This window comes from Rhineura floridana, chromosome 10, assembly GCF_030035675.1.
Source record: "Rhineura floridana isolate rRhiFlo1 chromosome 10, rRhiFlo1.hap2, whole genome shotgun sequence".
In the NCBI taxonomy this organism is placed as follows: domain Eukaryota; kingdom Metazoa; phylum Chordata; class Lepidosauria; order Squamata; family Rhineuridae; genus Rhineura; species Rhineura floridana.
This window is the reverse complement of record NC_084489.1, coordinates 68,873,891-68,894,591: the sequence shown is the minus strand read 5'-3', so window position 1 is coordinate 68,894,591 and position 20,701 is coordinate 68,873,891. Positions and strand designations below refer to the sequence as shown.

General features: G+C 40.4%; 1 protein-coding gene across 6 annotated transcripts in view; it reads left to right on the top strand.

Moving 5' to 3' along the window:
- The window catches only part of PARD3 (par-3 family cell polarity regulator), a 770,287-nt gene that overhangs the window by 502,211 nt on the left and 247,375 nt on the right, over positions 1–20,701 (top strand). For 5 of the 6 annotated variants that reach the window (XM_061585584.1, XM_061585583.1, XM_061585588.1 and 2 more), the window contains 2 exons: positions 8,646–8,794; positions 13,395–13,439. In XM_061585584.1, the coding sequence (XP_061441568.1) occupies positions 8,646–8,794; positions 13,395–13,439 (194 nt within the window). The remainder of the gene's footprint in view (positions 1–8,645; positions 8,795–13,394; positions 13,440–20,701) is intronic. The other variant, XM_061585585.1, reaches the window with a different exon arrangement.

The following is a 20,701-nucleotide window of genomic DNA, read 5'->3' as shown; positions in this document are numbered from 1 at the left end:
CCCCTCGAGGCATGCACAGAGATCTTCTCAGGGGAGAGGTGTAGATAGCAGCTCCTGGGCTTTGAGCTCTAGAAAGCTCCTAATGTATGCTCTGCACAAGGATAAAAAGCATGTGTGTGCATATGAGTGTGCTATCTTATACTGAGTCAGATAATTGGCCCATCTACCTCAGTACTGGTGACTGGCAGTGCCTTCAGACAGGGCTCTCTTCCAACCCAACCTGGATATGCCAGAGATTGTACCTGGGATGTCTTGCATGCAAAGCTTTTGCTCCACCTTGGAACCACAGCCCTCCTATTTTCAATTTTAACTGCGGCATAACCTGCCCTGCTTTTTCTAAGTGCCCCCATTTCTGTTTGTTTGTATTTCTTTTGATGAACTTGTTGGCTAGTGCTTTTACTGTTTATTTCCTCAGTTGATCGCTGCTTCATTTTGTTTTTGTTGTTGTGCCGTGCCCCAAGCCCGTAGCCAGGAGGGGCTTGCCCCCCCAAAATAAATTTTCTGCCCTCCCCTATTTCTCTTTACAAAAATTAAATAATTAAATTTACTTCAGGCATTTTTTCCTGCCCTCCTACTTCCCCCCCCCACGCACACACACTTTTCAGTTGGCTACAGGCCTGCCCTGCCTGGGTATCAGTATTGACAAAGGGTGGCTTATAAATGTTTTAAATAAAATTAGCAAACAAATAAATAACTGTTCCGTACGATTAAAATGTTGACAATTTTCATTGTTTAAACTCTGTTCACTTCTGACCTCGAGATAGCTGCATATCTTGATTTGGGAATTTGAGCTTCACATTACACTGATCATGTGTGTGTGTGCTTGTGTGCTGGGAGAGGGTTAGATTGGCTTTGGCCAGTTTACTATCTTGTGTAGGATATATACTGCTTGATTCTTAGGTAGTGCTATTTATACTAATTATGGTTGCCAGGTTCATGGCCTGAGACTGATCCTGTATCTTTAGGAGAAGAGAAAGTCAGCCAAGTGCAGGTGTTCTTGCAACCCTGTAATGGGAAAAACCACAAGATGGAATTCTCCCTCCCCCTTCCACAACTTTTAAAGATACAGGAGACCTCTTGGGGGCCGGGCCTGGCAACCAAGAGGTCTTCTGTATCTTTAAAAGTTGTGCAGGATGAAGGGAGAATTCCACCTTGTGGTTTTTCCCATTACATTGTTGCAAGAACACCTGCACTTGGCTGACTTTCTCTTCTCCTAAAGATACAGGATCAGGATCAGGCCATGAACCGGGCAACCCTGGTACTAATCCAAGAGAACAACATTAATTTGTAAGCCTTGTAATTATGTTCAGCAATAAGCAAAATTAAAGACCTCTCTGTGGAACCCCCTGCTAGGGTTGTGGTGATAATTAACACAAGCAGGTTGAAGTATGAAGGTTTTCCAAGTCCCACGCTCTCCTGGGTCTCATTTAACTGCGTCAGCAATCTCTTAATAAGAATTAGCGCCAGCAACTACCTCTTTGTTTGGATTTGCACAAGTCAGCTATTTATTTATTTATATATAATTATCAGTGTGGGGTTGGTGTTCAGTGGCATTTGCTCATACACTGTCTAAGGGAACATTACCTTAAAAGTAACTTCTTTCTTTTGCCTTTCGGCTAATGACTTTGCCTTTTTTCCTTCTGAATGCTGACCTTGCCCGTTTCAAAGAGGCACAATGGCCATTTCAATCCTTCAAACACTCATCATTGTCTTTGCATGGAAAAGAATGTTAAAGCTAAAAATACGAGATATAACAGGTTGGGGTATTAAACAGCACTCAAAATTCCATGTAATAGATAGTCTTAATGTGGATTTTTCTAGTTGAGTGTGGTAAGGAAACCACACCAGAATGCAAAGAAACATTTTTTAAAATTGTAGATGCTTTGAAATTTATAGCTGTAAAATATTTTCCCACTCACACATTTCACTGATGTGGGAAGAAAGAATGAAGAACTGTTAAGAATCATGACATGGAACTACCTTTATGCCCTGTTGTCTCAAAGGCTGAGACGCAGTTTATGAAAAAAGGCAGATCAGTTTTGAGTCTTGTTTGTGTTGACTGCATTATATTTGTTAAAAAATAAACCCAGTGAAATTAAATAAACAGCAGTTGAGATGGATTTTTGTATTAATTTCCTGCTGCTAATGGACAAAGGGAGCCTGTAAAATGAAGGTGTATTTTCTGAGTTTGCTGCAAGGCATCAAGGGGTGAAGTTACGAATAAGGATGAAGGGTTATCCAAACAAGAATGGCAGCTGTTCTGAATCACAACCGAAAAGTAAGCTTTTTCCAGCCTGACAATATCTCCCTAATCCTTGATGAAAATGTTATGAAAACAAAGGGACAATGAGACAGGATTAATAAGTGGAATTTTAATAACACTGAGGGTCACAATACGGTTACATTCTTTAAAGAGTCAACTGTCGTTCCTGGAGCATTGGTTGTTATAATACGTTTTGTTGCTTGTTGGTTTTGTGAATTACAATAATAATAGACAGATAGTGACTTTAACATCAGTTTGAAATACTAACAACCACTGTTCGGCCATCTTACTCAGCAATATTCAATGATTTTTCAAAGTGCAAGCATTTACGCTTTTTAAATTTTTGCATCAAAAGTTGTATTCAAATTGTTACCATTTGGGGGGATTTGCTTAATAAAAAAATCACTATGTCTCATCAGTTGTATAGTATAGTACATTTTCACTAAATCCTGGGCATGAAGTTTGTTGTGTAATATCCGTGATGTACCAAAGTTGAATAGTTTCTTAGTTTTACAAACAGATAAACAAGTATTTGTCGTGCCCAGATCACTTTGCATAGTGAGGGAGTCATTTCTTTGCACACTGTGTGGTTCATACAGATGCACATGGATAAGCCGTGAACTATAACAAGTTTATGTCTTAAAATGAGAGCTACAAGGACAAATATTACCCCTATTTCAGCCATGCAGTACATCTCATAGGCCTGGAGGGGGGCTTATCTTCAGCAGAATGGTGTGTAGAAAATGGATAGAGAAGTAGCTTTTCTTCACACAGGGCATAGTTAACTATGGCATTTCCTCCCCCAAGAAATAGTGATGGCCATCAACTTGAATGGCTTTAAAAGAGGATTAGACAAATTCACGGAGGACAAGGCTTTCAATGAGTGCTAGCCATGATTTCTCCGTCCTACCTCCATTGTCATACCAGTTGCTGGGAACTGCAGGTGGGAGAGTGTTGTTGGGCTCAGATCCATTTTTTTTGGCTTCTCATAGGTGTCTGGTTGGCCACTGTGAGAACAGGATGATGGACTAAATGGGCTTTTGGGCTGGTCCAGCAGGCTCTTCTTATGATCTTGGAATCATCCATCAGGACTTTCAGGTAGCAGGCTCTGTAATTCAGCCTGCACCTAAACCTAAGAGTGTGTTTATCCCTACCTCTATTTGCATCCCTTTCCTATGTTGTTTCCTGTGCTGAATTTTAGATTGTAAAGTATTACTCTACTTCTACTCTGTGAAGCACCACTGATGGTCTATATAAAATAATAATTTGAAAAAAATGCACCTAACAAAAAATTATTAAAACAGCAAACATAACCTACAAATAATTTAAAATAAAGCAGCAGAACAGAAATGATCAATTTTTTTTTAAAAAAAGCCCCAGCACAAAGAGGAACAGCAACAATCAGTGAAGGGAAAAATAATGCCTATTATAACAGCAGGAGAGCAATGAACACAAAGGTTGGCTGATCCCAAAGATCTTCTCGAAGAGCCAGGTTTCTGCCAAGTTTCCGAAGGCACTCAGTGTTAGTACCAGGGTGTCCTCCCTGATGAGGCCATTCTATAGAGATATGCCACTACTGAAAAGGTCAGGCTCCTAGTGGATACATGTCGAACTTGAGTTATCATGGGCACCCGGGCCAGGACTTGAATGCTGAGCAGAGTACATTAGGAGGAGGAGGCCCCAAGTCACTCATAGCTTTAAAATGGAAAACGTTTAAAGCCAAACTAAGCAATTATACCTAGTTCAGCTGCTCAGCTGCAGAGCTTCTGTGTTATCTGGATTAAATTTAAGATAAATTCCCATTCTGATTCTATATCCTGCAGCTTCAGAGGCTCAAGAGAACTCTTGGCAGGGCCGGCTCCAAAGGGTGGCCAGGTGGGGCCCTGGCTGAGGGCCCCGCAGCCTACAGGGCACCTCTTTATGGTGGGGAGTAGTGCTCCCCTTCCATGGCAGGCTCCCTGCCTCGAATCGCAGGGAGGGAGCAGCCTGCCCACTCACAGGCCCGCCCGCGCCCACTCACTTGCCATCTACCGGCTCCCTCGCCCCCCCTCCTGCTCGCCCTCCCCCCGCCTGCTCACTTGCTCCCCCTCCCCCTGCTCGCTCTCCCCCTGCCCCCCCTCTCGCTTGCTCATTCATCTGCCCGACCTCCCACCCCCCCACCTGCCTGGTAGGTAGGTAGGTGGGGCGTGCATATGGGTGCCAGGGCCCAGGGCACGCCAGTGCCCAAGGGCCCCGGCATGCCTGCTGCTGGCCCTGACTCCTGGGCAGATGATGTTGGCTTGGCATAATTATTGGAGGTTAGAACATATTTTTGACTCTCAGCGTCAGATTCATACTATGGTTTCCCATTTTGAGTCCACCACTGAAGTTTAACTAACAAGTTTTAGGGCACTGGGCATCTGTAGAGCTGAGACTGCATAAAAATGACCTTCAGCTTTTAGGAGTTAAAGTACCTATTATGCACAAATCCCTGTAACTGGAGCTCTGGTGCTGTTGTGTATTTTTCTTACAGAGAAGAAGCAGCTTTGAGAGTGTGTGCGTCAGGGGGGTAGATTTTGAGTGGAGAAAGAGCGGGGGGGAGAGATGCTTTAACTTCTTTAGTCTCTGCTGTTTTACCACTCCTAATCATTTCTAATCAACTTCCTTTATTCCATGGGGCTCAAAATATGGAAAAGCACACATTTTGAAGTACATATGGGGGGAAAACTGAATGGAGAGCCATTTGAAGTGTAGAAGAGTGGGCAGAGAAAGAGTTAAGCACCCTTGCCACTTCTCTTGTCAAAAGTCCCCTGTGACGATCCCACCTTTGGCTCCACCTGTCAGTTTCCCACCTGCTTGTGGCTACCGCCTTTCACTAGGCACCACCTCAGGACACCACCAGTCAGGATCGTCATTTTTATTTTTTCTCACTCCGCTCTAGCACAGATCTCTCAAGATCCCACTGCTAGGCAGCACCACCAGCCACTCCCTGTAAACAATACTGCTAGAGACTTCGCCTTTGTCTCCCTATGGCTTGTTACTTTGTGTCTGGGTGCCCTTGCACAACCCCCCTGTCTATAAAGCATACAATCCTGGGTTGCTCTGGATACTTGATGATGTTACAATTTCTTCCTTCACAGCTGCCACCATTAGATACAGTTTCCCTTCAGCCTTGGTAATTACCCTGCCCTCCCTTCTGGTCTGTGTATTCCCAGCCAAGGATCAGGCTTTTGGTAAACCAATAAAAGTATTTATTTGATAACACCAGGAAATAACAAGATTACTTTAGGAATGTTTAACAAGCGTATGGTTTCATATAGTGTCACTCTTTATGTTTCTGGTCATATATATACTGTCTAAATATCAGCCAAATATAATCCAACCCTCCGTCAGAACTCTGCCAGCCAACCCATCCAAATAACTCTCCACTAACGACTCTCCAACAACTCTCACCAACCGACCCCCTCTTAACTGTCATCCTCCCATTTATACCTTCAGCGATTCAAACACTCAGGCAATCATCATCCAGCATTCTCCAGCCTTCCAATCCATGCTCTCCCCCCTCATTCAATTCACTTACCATATATCCCTTAATAAACCTGCACTTACCATATTTACAGGTTTTAACATATAAGGACATCACATCCTCCCCCCCAATAAACTCTGTTCAGCATCTCTCTTCAGGTCTACATTGGGCATAATGAGTACTGGATGTGAAACTGCATCCTCTTGTTCAACTTAAAAGTGTGAATAGGTTGCTATAAGTCTCCTTCCCCAATCTGGTGTCCTCCAGATCTTTTGGACTGCCATTTCCATCATCCCTCACTACTGACCATTGTAGGGAGCTAATGGGAGTTGTGGTCCTAAACCTCTGGAGGATGCCAGGTTGGGAAAGCTTGCTATAAAGACAGAAGCAGATAAGCAAAGCAAAAGTCATTAAATTCATTGGCATGGCACAATACCTTCCATTTAAGATAAAGATAAAAGTGGTCTTTGCCAGCTTCCTTAAGCTGTATTAGTAAATGTTGCTGAAGGAATAATGCACTTTATGTCTCTTATTGTACAAACTGGTAACCCACGTAAAGTCGCCTACAAGTGGATGATGGGGGTTACAGAGAATATATAAGATTAACCCAAGACCTTGTGAGGCATGGGAATTTGAAAAAAGATGTTCAAGTCACAGCATTGAAACAAGTACCTGCGTGAATCTCTTGGATGTTGAGTAGCTAGTTAATTGCTATAAAACAATTAGGGATCTATTTCAAAGCCTTTTCCAGCATAGGGGTGCTTCTCATGGGATACTGTGTCCTCTGGCATGGATCTTCAGGTACAAAACAAGCATGCACAATATAAACTAGCCTTCCCCAGCCTGATGCCCTCCAAATGTTGTGGACTACAACTTCCATCATCCTGACTGTTGACCTTGCTGGCTGGGGTTGATGAGGATTGTAATCCCAAAAATTTGGAAGGCAACAGGTTGGGGAAGGCTGATATAAAGCACACATGTCTGTTTTAAATACTGCACTTGTCTTGAACTCAGTGAAAGTTGACACTGATTTTAACTAAAAACAAATTAATACTCTCCCCACCCCCAGAGGAAGATGTCTTTTCAGCCTCTCCATTTCTAACTGTCTGAAGCAGGTCTTTCTTGTTGTTATAATATGAATCATTTCAGACTCAAATTCCCACTTGGCTGTAAAGCTCACCGACCCAGTAAACTCTCACTTGGGCCAGTCACTCTCTCTAAGCCTAACCTACTTAACCTACCGCACAGGGTGGTTGTGAGGAGAAAATACAATGCAACCAATCTTTGTAAGCCATCCTGAGCAATCTGGAGGAAGGATGGGATAAGAATTTAACAATAAATAAATGAAAATGGACTGCCTTCAAGTTGATCCTAACTTATGGCTACCCTATGAATAGGGTTTTCATGGTAAGCCGTATTCAGAGGTAAGCCTCCCTCTGAGGCTAGTCCTTCCCAGCTGGCTAGGGCCTGCTCAGCTTGCCACAGCTGCACAAGCCAGCCCCTTCCTTGTCCGCAACTGCCAGCTGGGGGGCAACTGGGCTTCTTAGGACTATGCAGGTTGCCCACGGCTGCACAGGTGGTAGGGCACGTAACCTCTGAGCCCCTCCCTGTGGGGGTGATCTTTAGCTGGCCCTTGACACCCAGGAGACACGAGTGGAGACGTATATATATATATATATAAACCAAATTTATTTCCCATTTTTCCTCTAAGGAGCACAAGGTACCATATTAAGGTTTTCTTTGGGTTGGGTTGGGTTAATCTTTACAACAGCATACTGGGGGATAGCAACTTGTCCAAGGCTCCGTGGGTAAAGCAAATATTCTAGGTCTCTTGATACCAATTCCTCCTTCATTTGTTCCACTTTCTGTCTATGAAGAGTGCAGTGCTATTTTTATGTCGAAGGGGAGGAATTTCATTTTAAATCTAGATCTGATTAATATGTACTGCTGATGCATGGCTACACGTGTATGATCTTATCCTTCTACTGCATAATAACGTAGAGAAACAACTCAGGAGAGCAGATCACAGTGTTTGCACACCAGCAGTGCCAGTGCCCAAGGCATGGGGGCATTGCTGCAAAAATTTATCCACGTGATCTGTCCACATGGTTCCTGGTTGCAAAAATTACTCCTGCTTTGTTGGAACCAGAAAACCTAAAAGGAGACAAAACTTTCAACCATGGGTAGCCAGTGTGGTATAAATTGTTGGGCTCTTACTTTGTTTTGTCCAGCTGGTATGGCCAATGGTCAGGGAAGATGGGACAAGTCTTCCACACAGCTGTAAATGGATGCTCTACAAAGAGAGATTTTTTGTTTTGTGTAAAATGCCTATTGCATTTCAATTTAGTCATTCCCTGTTCCATTGACTTGTTATAGTCCTTCATTCAGCGTATTTTATCAGAAGGCTGTAGATACATTGGGTATACCACAAGCAATCTCCCTTTTTGTGCTGGGGGGGCGGATCCCAGCAGTGCTAGCGTTCCTCCCTTTATTTTTCTTCTTTGACACTTTCCACATAATTACTTGCTGCTCATTGGAAACAAACCCTGTGCATGTAATAGTATCAAGCCATTTATGTGGATCATCCAGTGGTATGTGCATTGTTGTTTATTTCCACAGAAGCTTGTAGTGTGAAGGATACTTCCAGTGGCAAACCCAGCAATAGTCCACCCATAAAGTTCAATTGCAAATATACATGTCATTTGATTACTACCAGGGCACTTGCCTGGAAAAAAAATGATGTGGAAGTTTATAAATTGCTCATTTTTTAAAAAAAATTAATTTTGTGGGAGGCTGATATTTTATGCAACTGTTTTATTACATGACTATGACAGATGTACATGTTGTGTGATTTGATTTCCCACTCTTCCCTTATAGCACTCTGAGTCCAGATGTTGATCCAGCGCTTGCCTTCCAGCGAGAGGGTTTTGGACGCCAGAGCATGTCAGAAAAACGCACTAAGCAATTTTCAGATGCCAGCCAGTTGGACTTTGTTAAGACGCGGAAATCCAAAAGCATGGACTTAGGTATTGAGTTTAGACTATTTTGGCCCCCCAGTGTTTTATTTCAACATGTTTCTTCAGGTTGCAATTATATTGTTTGTTGTTTCATGTTGCAGTTATATTATTTGTTATGCCAAACATCTGACTTGTCCATGCAGCTGGATTCAATATGTGGCATGAAGGATTCTTAATATGGTCTGATGCAACTGCATTATGTGTGTCTATGCAATTTCAGTGTTTATATGTTTCAAACATTATGCTTGTGCAGATGCATGTTGTATACAATGGTTCAGTGTACGTGAATGTGTGAGTGCATATGATTAGGTACTTTTCAGAATACAGAAAAGCCAAGTAAATGAAGTTTGCATTTCTTAAACAAGTAACGTCTGTTTGGTTTTGGCTCTGATAAGGCCTTGTACTTAGGGAATGACTGTAACATAACTCTAACCATCTTAGAATATTTGGCTTGTGTGTAACATACAGTAGGTTTTAATAGCCTAGTCCCAGTCAGATTTACTTTAAAGCCAGTCCCATTAGTTTCAGTGAGACCTGATGTTGATGACTCCAGGCTTCATCTGATGGATGAAGGCTGGGACTTAGGCTAGTGAGTGTCTGTTTCAGAGCCACCGTTGGGGTGCAGAAAGAAATAAAATTATGCAATGTTCATGCCTGCAATTGGTGAATGGTATAAAACCTCTGAATTTTCCAGGCTTAGGGAATCTGGTCAACAGGGCAAAGACCATCTGCTTGCTGCACTTTGCACTCCATCTCAAGGTCTAGCCTAAGCCCTGGTTCCAGCTCAAGCCCTCAGATCCAACCTCAGACATCAGCAGGGCTTTGAGTTGTAAAAAGAAAGAAAGAAAGCTTGCCCAGATTGGTCCCCTCAACCTGATCTTGATACTTAACTCCAGAGAAAACAATGCTTAGGATTGCATTTTAAGGGACACTGCATACAACTTATTTTTTCCAGAATCCTGTTCCTCAAAAGCATGAAGTGCCACATAAATGGGTAGGTTTTTGAAAAGCATTGTAGATACAGGGTGGGGAGATGAGGGAGAAAAAAAAGATCAAAGTAAGACTGAAAGGGCTAAGAAACACAAGAGACAGCATTAGCTACATCCAATTGCCATGCAGAGCACAACTTAAATATTAGATTCAACTGAATGAAGATAAGAGTGGTTATGACCTATTCCTGGCTAGAGGCCCCTCATGATGAATAGGCCTAGTAAGGTGAGTAGTGTAAACAAATACCTAAAACATGTGTTCAGTGAATTCCACCACCCCATCAATCTACATCTGGATCATTCCATGTGGCCAGTTGGCTTTCTTGACTCCACAGTGCAGCTATGCATATAAACACCAACTTAGGCAGAAATCAGTTGGATGTGTACATGCTTATATGCTTTGAGCTGTCACCCAGAGCACATCATATGATTCACAGTCAACAGTCAAGCTTGACCATGGTTTTTCCCTCCTTTTTCTCTCTCCAGTGCTTCAGACAGAACCTGCAGGATTTACCTTGGGCATTTTGAAAACTATAACACTCATCTGGAGAATTAAAGAAACAGATTGACAAGGCCAGATTAGGCATGTAGGAGTTACCTACTACAGGACATGTTTGCCAAAGGGAGGACAAAGGGCCGGGCAGTGCAAGAGGCAGTGGTAGCAGTGTCAAATTACTATGTAGATTAAGTCAAGACTCAATCATATTAATAAAAGATCCAATCAGAGTAGGTGCAACCTGCGCTCAGCTATTGATTGCTAGTATTGCATAGTGTAAATAGACATCTAAAGAGAGATGATTACTTTCTGCAGTAAGGTAACCACTCCCAGTCTCCAAGGAGGACTAGTTTCGCAATGTCAGATTTGCTGCTGAGTTCTACATCAGCAATGTCATGCAAAAGTATCTGTTTGAAAGTTTTTATGAAATGCAGCAGTTTTAAGGTCTATTGCACAATGTCCTGGGAGACTAAAATTACTTTCCATGGTTTGAGTATTACTGTTTATTCTCTTGCATGATGTGTGGAAGAAGGGCATTACAGGCTTTTATAGTACTAACAGATAACGGATGGTATTCAGTGCTAGTCTTACTGAGAGTAGATCCATTGAATTTATGTCTATTGACATAACTACGGTCTATCCAAATAAAAATGTATTGTGCAGCAGTTCACAGTACCACAGACAGGTGGCACTGCAAACTGTAGCGTTAACTCTTCCTCCTTGCACACTGTTTACATTGCCCACCACCACGCGCCTTGGCAAGCAGGCATGGCAGCAGCCTGGGCATGAGGTGGGGTTTAGTGAGTGGGGTGAGCAGAGCAAGCAGGAGGAAGAGCCTCCCTAGTAGGTTCATTCATTTTAGTGGATCTGTTCTAAGTAGGACTTAGTTGAATACAACCCAATGCTAATCAAAAAGCCCTTAATGGTATTGCGGGAATTATTTGCTCTGTGATAGTGTTGGCTGACCTAGGGATTGAGGTTTGTATCTTTGTTTTATCCACTGATGTTGAGTAGCTGCTTCAAGTCGGGGGTCTGTCTGTAAGCAAGTACCGACCTTCCACTGAGTCCTGTGATAAGCAGGATGATCTCCGAGATAAGTTGCAGATTCTTAAGGATGTGCTGGAGAGGTTTGACATGGGAGATGTAAATGAGAGCGTTGTGTGCTTTTACTCGCTCTGCTGGACCTTTGTTGTGCTATAGGTCTCCTGGGTATCTTGCCAATCTGTTTCTTACTTTGTTTATTGTAAAATGATTCATGATCGTTTAATCACAAAACTCTCTGAGAAGTATACATAATATTTCCTCACATGAGTATTGCAGTTTTAAGAAGCTCTGATGTAAATCTGGTAGGTATTCATTCCTGTGCTAAGGATTGGGACAAATGTAAAAGAAAAAAATGCTCCAATTGGAGGACTTGGCTGTAGACAAAGGGTCATGTGATGTTTTCTGGATGGTAACTGGAATAATATCGCTAGTATGGTGCCAGTGAGATGTAGTGGTTAGAGTGCTGAACTGAGACATAAAAAAACCCTGCTGGATCAGACCAGTGGCCCATCTAGTCCAGCATCCTGTTCTTGTGGTGGCCAACCAGATGCCTATGAGAAGCCTGCAAGTGGGACCTGATTGCAACAGCACTCTCCCCTCCTGTGGTTTTGAGCAGCTGGTATTCAGAAGCATACTGCCTCTGGCAGTGGAGGTAAAACATAGCCATCAGGGTGAGTAGCCATTAGTAGACTCAGGATCATAGAATTATAAAACTGGAAAAGATGTTGAGGCCATCTCCTGCTCAATGCAGGATCCACAATGTAAGATATATCGACAGCTGTTCAACCTTCATTTAAATACCTTCAGCAAAGGAGAGCCTACCAGCTATAATCTCCACTCAGTCACAAAGTTCACTGAGATGAGTCAGATGAGTCTGTTGCTATCTCTCAGTACAATCTACCTTGAAGGGATGTTATGAGGATATTTGCAGAGCTGTGTAAAAAGGAAGCATGCAATAAAATAATTAAAAAATACACATTGTTTTGTGCACTGGCATGTATATGCATGCTTTCACAGCATTGTCCAGAAAATGACCTTGCTGCATGGAATGATCCAGATCATACATAGATTGATGGTATGAAAATCATTACCTCCCCATGTCTTCTCATGATATATGTATATTTACCCACTTATGCAATCACTTGATGAATCTAATGAAGCAGATTCTGACCATTTCAAAGTATCAGTGTACTCTTCATTATGGAAAGCTGATAATGTACCATGAGTCTTATAAAATCTGATAGGCAATGACTCTTGTTGAAACATAAGTAAATAGTAATATATCTGCTTTTTAGAAAATCAAAATAGTATACCATTTAATTCAGTAATGAAATACTTACTGCATGAATATCATTATTTTGAAGTTAATCAGCAGTTACGTTAATGGATCCTCATGTGAGGAGCTATATTCTAGAATTTGAAAACCTTTTAGAAGTGCTCCCGTATGGGTAATCTATAGTCAGTGTCTCTCTCCATTTTACTAGTATATTGTATGAATTCTCAGAAGGGTTCATATTTCTGAAAACGGGAGTGCGATAACTAACCTTGTATTCCTACATGTCCATGTGGGCAGAGATAATGTCAAATGAAGGCAAACAAAAGTCATTGAGGGACTCTGCACCCTGTTTAATAGTTGGAATACTCTGAATTAAAACCAAGGCTTTTATTTATACTGTTGGGAGGATTCATGGGCTTGGATGTGTTTTTTTTACAAGTAGAAGAAAATGTAATCAGTATGCAAATATGTATTGTTTTTATAACACCAGTGGGGCTTACAAAACTCAAATCACCACTTTCAGACATGTGTGGCAACTTGTCTCGGCTAGTTGTGCGTGCTGGCATGTGAATAACATATTGTGTTTGGCTGTGACATGGAAATAACTGACATAACGCATGCAGGTAACTAGGTTTGTTGCTGGGGCTTTATTTTGCCCCATCAAGTTTGTCTGCATAATATTGCATATTTGCATGAAGAGTGATGTTACCAATGTCCTCTAACTTTAAAGAGAATATAAACAATGGATGCATGTGGGATGTGGGCACTAACAGGGCTAACCGTTATACATTTACCTTTTAACAGTAGCTGACGAGACTAAGCTCAGTACAATGGATGACCAGAAAACAGGTAAGAATTGACTGTAGGGTGGTTGCTATAGAAACCTTGGTCAAAGCAGCTTACCACAATTACAGAACTGCCAATCACACTGCATGGAAAAATAATATTTCAATAGTTGCATGACTCTTTTTTATTGTTACAAATAATTCTGATCTTATGAAATACCATAATGATGAACAATATCTTAGAACAATAACAATGGTGAGAAAATTACACGTAGATGAGTGCGTCTAGGAACTCAGTTCTCTAAATGTACTTTTTAAAAGACAATATTATTCCCTAGAGTTTTTCAACAATATGTTCTTAGGGCTACAGACTCGACAGAGCAAAATGCCTTAAGAAGTCCTTAGTATTTATCTACATGCACTGCTAATGCCAGACTTTTAAAATGTGCTTTTAACTGCAAAGTTCTATCATTCTGGGATATTACGCCTAAATGGAGCTTCCATCTTTGCAACAAGTAGGCAATCGCATAATATGGAGGTGCAGTTTCACACTGTTCATGCAGCTTTCCACTTTCCTTGTCAGATATTAGAACAAAAGAATCTAATAAAGAGTCTATGTGCCATAAGGCATGCATTGTAGGCATTTTGGTTTCTCTGTAATGGTCATGATGCCAGCATCAAAGGCATGAATTTATTAGCAATTAAAATAATGCACCAGCTGCAATTATGAGCCTTTATAATTTATTAATGCAAGTTAGCTTTTGACCTTTAGAATGTTCTTTTAATTAGGGTAGATCTAGAGGACACAGTAACATTCCATACACAGAAACGGTAACATTACTTAGCTCTAATTAGGAACGATTCACCTTTGAATCCTGAAAATATTACTTATTTCTTGCATAACTCATTGAATAGGATGCCCCATGCACAGTGATTATTAATTTTTTATATATAATTGGCTCTTTGTTTAATCATATTGTGAAACATAAACAGTCAACTAGAAAGTTATATATTTAAAAGAACTGGTGCGATAGGGTAGCATCTGTAAAACAAGAGTAGCTTATAGAGCTTAGCAAGCAAGAAGTCACAGCCTTGCAGTAACTTGCATGCATACATTATTTACTGAGATTAGTCTCGTTAAGTGGCATTTATCAACACATGCAAAATTTAAATGTGCTTCATTTTATATGATTGGTTGAGCTCTAAAGAGCTAGATTTATATTATTCAGCCCTGTGACTGTTGACTGAGCTGACAGGCGTGAGTCAAAATGATGTGATAAAATGGTAATTTAACAAAAATGAATTTTAATTTTCTTTCTTTTTGATCCTACATATTCTTGTTCATGTATGCCCGCAAAGCTGTTACAATAACCCTGTTAATATCATAATATGCTAGTTTTATGACATTGTGCTTGTTTGTACAACCATCCTGAATACTTAAGATGCCGGCACAACAAGTTTCTTTTCGTAATTCATATTTTGTAACACAGACTTAGGGTTTTTATTTGTTTTGTTATTGTTTACACACTGCATTCACAAAACAAACAGACTCACACAATACACCCATGAGTTTTCATCAGCCTTGGATTCACATTTTCACATCCCTTCAGTCTCATCTATTTTTAAAGCATCCAAATAAACAGATTGATCAAACATTTGATCAAATTCTTCTTGATTTACCCTGTTATTGTACACTATCATCTCACTTGTAATAAGCACAGTCAGGTCTATAGACCTTTGGCTCAGACTGTTAATGCTCTTTGAATAAGCCTTTGGCACAGCCTGTTGTAAGTGTTGACCACTAAAGGGACACATAGCTTCTGGTTTTATTTGTGAAAAAGCAAAACATTCCAAGTGGCAGCCTCTGTCAACCGCCATGAAGACAGACTTGAATTACAGGGCAATGACCCACAACCACAAACTATCTGGGCCAACCAACATAAATACTTGATTTTTTTGCTTTTTAAATTTGATGTCGAGCTGATTTTTCATGTAACTTGTAGAGGTTTTCTCCTGTCAGAAGCTGAGATACTGAACAAACTCTCGTTACCAATATACACACACACAAAACCCTTATAAAAGATAAATGTTTAATATGGTATGGTAAAACATATTTAACTGAAATATATAACCTGCAAGACAGTGAAATGTATTTATATTGGCAGAGAAAAACCGAAACATGTTTAAAATCTGCTAGTCGGGTTTAATTGCGTTGGCCCGAAATGGAAAGTAAGGTCCTCACCAGGACAGAATATGCTATAATAGATTTTAAAATTATTTTTCTTTCTTCAGTGTGCTTGACTACTTAATCCTTGTCAGTGTTTACAGTTCATTCTAAAGGTCAGAAGTATATTCAGTAGCAATTGAATATGGCTCATTTATTCAGTCTTAAGTGTACAGTAACTATGATGGGTTATTTCCATATTCACCTTGTCTTAACGCTAACAATAGGTCTCTGGGAACAAAAAGGCTTATTCAGATGACATGATGTTCATGGTAGCCATTCATCAATGGGGTGTTTTAATTATCTTTTTCAGTAATGGATGTCATTGCAATTTTAGGGTCCCGTCACCACTGCTAAGTCAAAATACTATTCCTTTATCATGTGGATTTATTTAGAATTATTCACTCATCAACACTGGCAATCCAGTTTCACTGAAATTCATTGGTGTAGTGGTGAAAAAAAAAATCTCCCTTAGCTTCAGAATCTGTAACATTTGCTCCAGAATGCCTGCATGCTGTGCTGATAAAATGCCTTTGTGATGCTAATGAGACAACAAAGTTAAAAAACTATGAAAATGATCTGTAGTTAATGATTGTATAACAGCACTCCCGTATGCATACTGTGAAACCACAAGTTTCAGGCTCTAAAAACGTTCACTGTCTGACACTTATGGTTGCACCAACTTCTATTGCTGTTGTTTGAGGTTTGTTTGGATTTTTTTGCCAGGTGAGAATACAATAATGTAGTCATTAACCTTAGAAGAATTGCATAGCTGATCACAGCCAATTCTTAAGATTTCTGGGCTGACATGGTGATTTTGACTCACTGGTGAAATAGTTGGTGGTGATTGGATAGAGCCTCATTTTCCCCCTTTCTGCACAAATCCCCCATATTCCCTCTCTCTGGGTTACATCTGAATATTGTTCACTCCAGCTAGGTTGAGCCTGAGGGTGCATCTAAACTCCATTTTGAAATCCATGTTTAAACAGGGTTCTAGTTCAGTTTAACCATATTGATCAATGGCCACGTATAATCTTAAACCTGAATAGAGCAGAATTTGCATGCCCGCTCCCATCCATTGGCCCATTGCTTTTCCTACAATAAACCACAGTCAATAAGCCAACAACAAGTCTTATAAAATGAACCACATCTCTGGGTTCAGCCATAACACTGAGCCAGAGATCATGGAGAGCTTGGAAAAGTTACTTTTTTAAACTACAACTCCCATCAGCCCCAGCCAGCATGGCCATTGGATTGGGCTGATGGGAGTTGTAGTTCATAAAAATAACTTTTCCAAGCTCTGGATCATGGATTGTGTCCTCCGTTTGCTAAGAGGGAGAAGCAAAGTGGCCAAGATCAGTGCATTCATGGTGATCTCATGTTGTGCCAAGGGAGTATTAGGGCTGTGCCTAGCTTAGGAGTTTGAAAGCTCTATTAAAACATGAATGCAGTCTTAGTCTCTCAGCTTTAGGATTGTGATTATTAATAAAATAAACTCAACATTATGAATGATTATTGTTTCAACCACAACATTTTACCTACTACTAATAGTATTTGCATTAATTATATGCTGTGTATTTTATGTTCATATTATTAACTACATTATCAATATTAAACATTCTCTAATTCAAGAATATATTTCAGAAGGAAAGAATAAGCCTGTGCTAAATTATTCAGATGAGTACATTTAATTAAAATGGGAGCCTTGTAATCAGGGAGACGAAGGAAATGTTGCATAACTTAGTGCTGTGCTATGTATTGTATATTATATCATATTATTACTTTTTAAGCTGCCCTTCAACAACAGGGGGCAAAGTACACCACATTTGTTTTTTTTTAGTTTCTGTGTAGTTCAAACACGAGATCTATGCATCTGTAGACCAAAGAAGATCCTTCTAGCACCTTGGAGCAAGAAGAGCAACTTTGGCTTTCAGAGCCTTTCTTTTCTTTTTGCTCACGGAATAAGAAGTTTCTGGTACTCTTTGCAGACTGTATCACTGAAGTATTGTAGATCGATATATTTATGGTTAACAACTTTTTTCATTGCACTACTGGGTGAACACACATGCTTGAGCAATGGTTATGGAGCGGTGTCATCTTTTAGGGGAAGGACAAGAGCTCAGTCGTGGAGCATCTGCTCTGAATCCTGAAGGTCCCAGGCTCAATCCCCAGCATCTCTAGTTAGGGCTGGGAATCTCCCCTGCCTAAAAACTCTGGAGAGGCACTGCCAGTCAGTGTAGAGAATACTGAGCTAGAGGGACCAATGGTCTGACACAGTATAAGACAGCTTCCAATGGTATATTTCTGTGTGAACAGGTTGGGGTTGGGGAAACTGCCCAATATGACAGCCACATCATTCATGCTTGCCCAGTCTGTTAAAATTTATTTTTTTTGGTGGATGGCGGAAGGATGGACAGACGGGAGGGAGGGAGCGCAGGTGAGTGGGCCAGACTAAAGATGACACTGTGGAAGAAGTTTAATGGACAGATACTGATGCCCAACCTAGCCCTTTAGTGTCCAAGAAGCCTGATATTAGGGATGCATACTACACAATGCACAATGACTGCAATCTGAAGAAACCTGCTAAATGCCCTGAAACTCAGCCAGCCAAGAAAGAGGTATCCCAGTTTGAACCAATAGTATTGGACCCCTAAGATAAAGGGAGGCACATGGAAACAAATGGCCCTGTATGTACAATGAAGACATGCATTGCCGCTCTGGGCTCCTACTGGGATAAATGGTGGGATATAAATCTAATAAAATAAAATAAACAGAACTCACAAAGAGGCAGAAGCAGAAGAGGAAGCACTGCTTGAAGAGGAGAACTGATGGACACTCTGGTGGGGAGAAAAGTTCCAGGAGATGCTGAAGAATTTATCCCCTCTTGTCTGTGAGATTAGTTCAAATGACTTGGAGTCTGATGTTGAAATTACATTCAGCCCAGAGGCAACTTCAGTGAAGCCCAAATGTAGTTTGCATGGAATGGAGAATTTTTTTAAAAAGGCTGCTTCATTATAAGAGTTGTGGGGTCTGTTTTGTTGCACAAGTTATTTATTTAGGGGAAAAGACAGCTTAATTAAAAAAAACTCTTGTAAGTGGTATACAAGATAAAGTTATTAATAGAACACAGATAAAATTCGCAAAACTGTTAAAAACAAATATGTTGCTGTTATGTGACTTCAAGTCGATTTCGTGTTATGGCGACCCTATGAATCAGCGACCTCCAAGAGCATCTGTCATGAACTACCCTGTTCAGATCTTGTAAGTTCAGCTCTGTGGCTTCCTTTATGGAATCAATCCATCTATTGTTTGGCCTTCCTCTTTTTTCTACTCCCTTCTGTTTGTCCCGACATTATTGTCTTTTCTAGTGAATCATGTCTTCTCATTATGTGTCCAAAGTATGATAACCTCAGTTTCACCATTTTAGCTTCTAGTGATAGTCCTGGCTTAATTTGTTCTAACACCCAATTATTTGTCTTTTTTGCAGTCCACAGTAATCTGCAAAGCACTCCTCCAACACCATATTTCAAATGAGTTGATTTTTCTCTTACCCACTTTTTTCACTGTCCAACTTTCACATCCATGGTCTGAATGATCCTGACTTTAGTGTTCAGTGATACATCTTTGAGGACCTTTTCTAGTTCTCTCATAGCTGCCCTCCCTAATCCTGGTTTCTTGACTATTGTCTCCATTTTGGTTAATGACTGTGCTGAGGTATTGATAATCCTTGACAAGTTCAATGTCCTTGTTGTCAGCTTTAAAGTTACATAAATCTTCTGTTGTCATTACTTTAGTCTTCTTGACGTTCAGCTGTAGTCCTGCTTTTGTGCTTTCCTCTTTAACTTTCATCAGCATTTATTTCAAATAATTACTAGCTTCTGCAAGTAGAATGGTATAGTCTGCATATCTTAAATTATTTCTTCCTCCAATTTTCACACCTCCTTCATCTTGGTCCAATCCCACTTTCCATATGATATGTTCTGGATATAGTGATAAAATACACCCCTGTCTCACACCCTTTCAGATTAGGAACCAATGGATTTCTCCATGTTCTTGTTCAGAGTATAGGTTACTCATCAGGACAATCAGATGCCGTGGCACCCCCATTTCTTTTAAGGCATTCCATAGTTGATCACAATCAAAGGCTTTGCTGTAATCTATAAAGCACAGGGTGATTTTCTTCTGAAATTCCTTGGTCCATTCCAAGTATGTTTGTGATATGATCTCTGGTACCTCTTCCCTTTCTAAATCCAGCTTGGACATCTAGCATTTCTCGCTCCATATATGGTAAGAGCCTTTGTTGTAGAATCTTGAGCATAACTTTATTTGCATGGGATATTTGGGCAATAGTTTGATAATTACTGCATTCCCTGGGTTCCCCTTTGTTTGGAATTGGGATGTGTATTGAACTCTTCCAGTCTGTGGGCCATTGTTTTCTTTTCAATATTTGTTGACATTTTTTGTCAAAATGTGGACAAATTCAGACTCAGTAACTTGCAGCAACTCTATTGGTATGCCATCTGTTCCTGGTGGTTTGTTTCTTCCAAGTATTTTAGGAGAAGCTTTCACGTCACATTCTAAAATTTCTGGTTCTTCATCATACGGTTCCTCCGTGAATGAATCTGTCATCCTTACATCTCTTTTATAGAGTTCTTCGGTGTATTGCTTCCATCCTCCTTTTATCTCGGTCAGTCAGTGTGTTCCCCTCTTGATTATTCAACACCCCTACTGTTGGTTTAAATTTCCCTTTCATTTCTCTAATCTTTTGGAATAGAGCTCTTGTTCTACCTTTTTTGTTGTCCTCTTCTATTTCTATACAATAACTATTGTAATAGTTATTATATTCTCTTTGTCCCTACGTACTAGTTGCTGTATTACTGCATTTAGGGTTCTGACCATGTTTCTGTCTCCTTTTGCTCTTGGTTTCCTTCTCTCTTTAACCATTTTAAGAGTTTACTCAGTCATCTATTGAAGTCTTTCTCTCTTTTTATCTAGAGGTATTGTCTTTTTGCATTCTTCCCTGATAATGTCTCTGACTTGAGTCCATAGTTCTTCTGGTTCTCTGTCAACTAAGTTTAAAGCCTCAAATCTGTTCCTTATTT